A 5,611-nucleotide genomic window follows, 5' to 3' on the forward strand; every position below is an offset into this window, starting at 1 on the left:
GTGTTGGTGTGAAACTCCAGGTCAGTAACTCAATTGAACCTTTGACCATGTTTTTATAATACGGCTTCTCACCTGTATGGATAATGACACTTTCTGATAAAAGCTTATCCACAGTTCTTGCAAGAAAATGACTTCTCACCTGTGTGACTCTAATTTGATCCTTCAGGGAAATTGGAAGGTTGAAACTTTTCCCCAAGTTTTGCTCACAACTGGCTACTCACCTGTGGATGATGACGTGTTGTAAGAAGTGAGAAGTTCTAACCGACTCTTTTCACAGTGTCACAAGAAAACGACTTCTCACCCGTGTGGACCCTCAGATGTAAGGTCAGTCTGGACTTACAGAGAAAAGCTTTCCCACAAGTGTCACAAGAAAACGACTTCTCTCCTGTGTGGATTCTCACATGTGTGTTCAGTTTGGACTTGACATCAAACCCTTTTCCACAAGTGTCACATGAGAAAGACGTCTTCCCTGTGTGAGTGCTGCAGGGACTCTGTGTCGGGGGGGGAGTTGTTTCTCTGAGACTCTTCATCTCCAGTCGGTCCTGGGTCCACATGCTCAACTCCTCTCTGAGCTCGGCTCTAAGCTCCAGGAGAGATGTGGGAGAGGAGCTGCTCCTCACTGGTTGGTTCTGGTTCACTGTGATCACTTCCCTCATAAGGAGACCTCAACATGAAGGTCTGGATCTGCTTCAGGACAAGCTGCTCTCCCTCCTGACTGGTGCAGACCTCCTCCTGCTCCTCTTTAATCTGTGGAGGCTCTGGATCCTCTTGGTCCAGACTGGGGTTCCTCTCCTGGTCAGTGAGAAGCTCCTACTCCTTACAGACGTGTTGCTCTGGAAGCTCTGGAGGAACAAAGAGACAAGAGATCACTCATGTGAAGAGAGAGAACCAATAAAAACACGTTAAATCCTTTAGGATCCTATGTTCCTGTGTTAGTGTCTCAGTCCATTCAGCTTGTCCTCACCTGTCCTGTGTTAGTGTCTCAGTCCATTCAGCTTGTCCTCACCTGTCCTGTGTTAGTGTCTCAGTCCATTCAGCTTGTCCTCACCTGTCCTGTGTTAGTGTCTCAGTCCATTCAGCTTGTCCTCACCTGTCCAGTGTCTCAGTCGTAGTTGTTCAGTTCTTTATTCAACAGCTGAAGATCCATTGATCATTAAATCTATTTCTCCAGTAGAGTCAAACTGTGAAGATCTTTTTCTTGATGATTTATGGCAATTAAAAAAATCTTATGGTGCATTACTGCCCCCCACTGGTATTGAGTGTGGACTGCAAATATTCAACTTAAAATTAAGAATACATGAAACCTAAAGAAATCTCCATCAGTTTTGTTCTCTTAAGATATTGAAGCATAATCAAACCTTTTCTGCAGCACTTCATATAAGATCACATGAATCTAAAGTGTAATTCTTAGAGGTCAGCATTAGTTCCTTTCTCTCTCCGTCTGAACACGTTAGAAACTTTGTCCTCGGAACAAAATTCACATCTTACTCCAGATCGTTCTCCAATATTTATTTGTATCAGTTTAATGAAGAAACATCACAAACATCTTCATGGTTTTTAAGATGTGGAACATTTTACAGTGTCACAACATGTGGGAGTAAAATCTGTTTATTAGTTGATTCTGACTCATCTGTGATACGTCAATAATATATCACCGGTCGGGCTTTAACACGTTTTCTTCAGACTTCATGTCAGAACTGATGAAAGACCTTCATCAGATCTTCATCAGATCCTCAGAGACTCATCCTCACTTCGCTTAGTGAAGACAAGTCTGAAAAACGTCCCTCAGTCAACACTGAAGAACATCCAACCACCAACTACACGTCAGTTACTCATACGTGTCAAACAGCCGGAGGAGAAGAGACTTTTTGTTAAAGCACGAAACATCATTAGGAAGTGATTTCTTTAAAAAAATACAAACATTATTCATACTTCATATTTCAACATTCATTTATTTATACTTTTATGCAGAAAAATACATGAACGTAAGAACGTCCAAACGTTTGCAGCCCAGTGTTCGTCCTCAGGCAGAGACTTAAAGTATCTGTTATGAAATGTTCATATTATATTAAATAATATATAATATACATTTAGTTGCATGACAGTGTGATGATGTAAGCATCCGGTGAAGGCAGCTCGTCCCTCAGGAGGGGAGGAGAACACGGGTCAGAAGGGAGGGAACACGGGACTCCTATCTGAATGAATCCTCATGTGACTCTTCAGGTGGGAGGTCTGACTGAATCTCCTCCGACAGACGTCACAGGTGTACGGCTTCTCACCCGTGTGGATTCTTTCGTGAATTCTATACGCTGAATTTTGTCTAAACCTTTTCCCGCATCTCTTGCAGAGGTACGGCTTCTCACCCGTGTGGATCCTCATGTGCTGTTGCAAGTTGGTTTTCTGAATAAAAATATTCCCACATATTTCACAGGAGAAGGGCCGCTCACCTGTGTGGATCCTCATGTGTCGTTTCAAGTCAGAGTTACTGCGGAAAGCTTTTCCACAAGTGTCACAAGCTGAAGCTCTTCTCCCTGTGTGAGTGCTGCAGGGACTCTGTATCGGGGGGGAGTTGTTCCTCTGGGACTCTTCATCTCCAGTCGGTCCTGGGTCCACATGCTCAACTCCTCTCTGAGCTCGGCTCTCAGCTCCAGGAGAGATGTGGGAGAGGAGCTGCTCCTCACTGGTTGGTTCTGGTTCACTGTGATCACTTCCCTCATAAGGAGACGTCAACATGAAGGTGTCGTCCTCCTGCTTCAGGACAAGCTGCTCTCCCTCCTGACTGGTGCAGACCTCCTCCTGCTCCTCTTTGATCTGTGGAGGCTCTGGATCCTCTTGGTCCAGACTGGGGTTCCTCTCCTGGTCAGTGAGAAGCTCCTCCTCCTTACAGACGTGTTGCTCTGGAAGCTCTGGAGGACGGAGCTCTGAAACTGGAACAGAGAAGGAGGTGACATGTGGAGGAGCAGCTTCTCTTCACTGGTGTCTGTGGCCCCACATGCTGCTGCCCCCTGCTGGTGAGGAGGCAGCAGCTCATCACTTTACAAACTGTGGAGCAGCTTGTCCTCACCTGTCCTGTGTCAGTGTCTCAGTCCATTCAGCTTGTCCTCACCTGTCCTGTGTCAGTGTCTCAGTCCATTCAGCTTGTCCTCACCTGTCCTGTGTCAGTGTCTCAGTCCATTCAGCTTGTTCTCACCTGTCCTGTGTCAGTGTCTCAGTCCATTCATCGTGTCCTCACCTGTCCTGTGTCAGTGTCTCAGTCCATTCATCGTGTCCTCACCTGTCCTGTGTTAGTGTCTCAGTCCATTCATCTTGTCCTCACCTGTCCTGTGTCAGTGTCTCAGTCCATTCAGCTTGTCCTCACCTGTCCTGTGTTAGTCTCTCAGTCCATTCAGCTTGTCCTCACCTGTCCTGTGTCAGTGTCTCAGTCCATTCAGTGTGTCCTCACCTGTCCTGTGTCAGTGTCTCAGTCCATTCAGCTTGTCCTCACCTGTCCTGTGTTAGTGTCTCTCAGTCCATTCAGCTTGTCCTCACCTGTCCTGTGTCAGTGTCTCAGTCCATTCAGTGTGTCCTCACCTGTCCTGTGTCAGTGTCTCAGTCCATTCAGCTTGTCCTCACCTGTCCTGTGTCAGTGTCTCAGTCCATTCAGCTTGTCCTCACCTGTCCTGTGTCAGTGTCTCAGTCCATTCATCTTGTTCTCACCTGTCCTGTGTCAGTGTCTCAGTCCATTCAGCTTGTCCTCACCTGTCCTGTGTCAGTGTCTCAGTCCATTCAGCTTGTCCTCACCTGTCCTGTGTCAGTGTCTCAGTCCATTCAGCTTGTCCTCACCTGTCCTGTGTCAGTGTCTCAGTCCATTCAGCTTGTCCTCACCTGTCCTGTGTCAGTGTCTCAGTCCATTCAGCTTGTCCTCACCTGTCCTGTGTCAGTGTCTCAGTCCATTCAGCTTGTCCTCACCTGTCCTGTGTCAGTGTCTCAGTCCATTCAGCTTGTCCTCACCTGTCCTGTGTCAGTGTCTCTCAGTCCATTCATCTTGTCCTCACCTGTCCTGTGTCAGTGTCTCAGTCCATACAGCGTGTCCTCACCTGTCCTGTGTCAGTGTCAGTCCATTCATCTTGTCCTCACCTGTCCTGTGTCAGTGTCTCAGTCCATTCATCTTGTCCTCACATGTCCTGTGTCAGTGTCTCAGTCCATTCATCTTGTCCTCACCTGTCCTGTGTCAGTGTGTCAGTCCATTCAGCATGTCCTCACCTGTCCTGTGTCAGTGTCTCAGTCCATTCAGCATGTCCTCACCTGTCCTGTGTCAGTGTCTCAGTCCATTCAGCATGTCCTCACCTGTCCTGTGTCAGTGTCTCAGTCCATTCAGCTTGTCCTCACCTGTCCTGTGTTAGTGTCTCAGTCCATTCAGCTTGTCCTCACCTGTCCTGTGTCAGTGTCTCAGTCCATTCAGCTTGTCCTCACCTGTCCTGTGTCAGTGTCTCAGTCCATTCAGCTTGTCCTCACCTGTCCTGTGTCAGTGTCTCAGTCCATTCAGCTTGTCCTCACCTGTCCTGTGTCAGTGTCTCAGTCCATTCATCTTGTCTTCACCTGTCCTGTGTCAGTGTCTCAGTCCATTCAGCATGTCCTCACCTGTCCTGTGTCAGTGTCTCAGTCCATTCATTTTGTCCTCACCTGTCCTGTGTCAGTGTCTCAGTCCATTCAGCTTGTCCTCACCTGTCCTGTGTCAGTGTCTCAGTCCATTCAGCTTGTCCTCACCTGTCCTGTGTCAGTGTCTCAGTCCATTCATCTTGTCCTCACCTGTCCTGTGTCTCAGTCCATTCATCTTGTCCTCACCTGTCCTGTGTCAGTGTCTCTCAGTCCATTCAGCTTGTCCTCACCTGTCCTGTGTCAGTGTCTCAGTCCATTCAGCTTGTCCTCACCTGTCCTGTGTCAGTGTCTCAGTCCATTCATCTTGTCCTCACCTGTCCTGTGTCAGTGTCTCAGTCCATTCAGCTTGTCCTCACCTGTCCTGTGTTAGTGTCTCAGTCCATTCATTTTGTCCTCACCTGTCCTGTGTCAGTGTCTCAGTCCATTCAGCTTGTCCTCACCTGTCCTGTGTCAGTGTCTCAGTCCATTCAGCTTGTCCTCACCTGTCCTGTGTCAGTGTCTCAGTCCATTCAGCTTGTCCTCACCTGTCCTGTGTCAGTGTCTCAGTCCATTCAGCTTGTCCTCACCTGTCCTGTGGAGCTTTATCTCCGGTTTCCACGCGATGTCCAACAGTCTTCTCTGTCGATCGATCTCTTCCTCGTACTCGAGGACAGTTTGTTCGAACACTCTGAATATCTCTTCAGCAGCAGCAGTTAGTCGCTCGTGGACAAAGTCTCTCAGACACTGAACTGAAGACATCGTTGCTTCATCAGCGCTCGAACATTTATCTGCGACACGACGACACCATCGTCTTCCAGCTAGCTGCACACATCCACACAGCTAGCATACAGCTAGCCAGGCTAACACTTCCGGTCTGCGTCCCACTGAAGCGCCGCTGTTGGAAATCAGTAATATTTAATAAAATGATTAAAGGGATAAATCTTATAATGAATAACTTCTTCTTCCTCCTCCTCCTCCTCCTCCTCTTCTTCTT

General features: G+C 47.8%; 1 protein-coding gene across 1 annotated transcript; it reads right to left on the reverse strand.

The window, feature by feature from the left end:
- Window positions 1-1,494: 1,494 nt before the first annotated feature.
- Window positions 1,495-5,611, reverse strand: LOC133968338 (zinc finger and SCAN domain-containing protein 12-like). The gene is made up of 2 exons (XM_062404323.1): window positions 5,205-5,611; window positions 1,495-2,927 (listed from the first exon to the last, which is right to left on the reverse strand). The coding sequence occupies exons 1-2, from the start codon at window positions 5,374-5,376 to the stop codon at window positions 2,167-2,169; spliced, it is 933 nt and encodes a 310-aa protein (XP_062260307.1). The 5' UTR covers window positions 5,377-5,611; the 3' UTR covers window positions 1,495-2,166.

Source organism: Platichthys flesus, chromosome 14 (genome assembly GCF_949316205.1).
Source record: "Platichthys flesus chromosome 14, fPlaFle2.1, whole genome shotgun sequence".
NCBI classification, from domain to species: Eukaryota; Metazoa; Chordata; class Actinopteri; order Pleuronectiformes; family Pleuronectidae; genus Platichthys; species Platichthys flesus.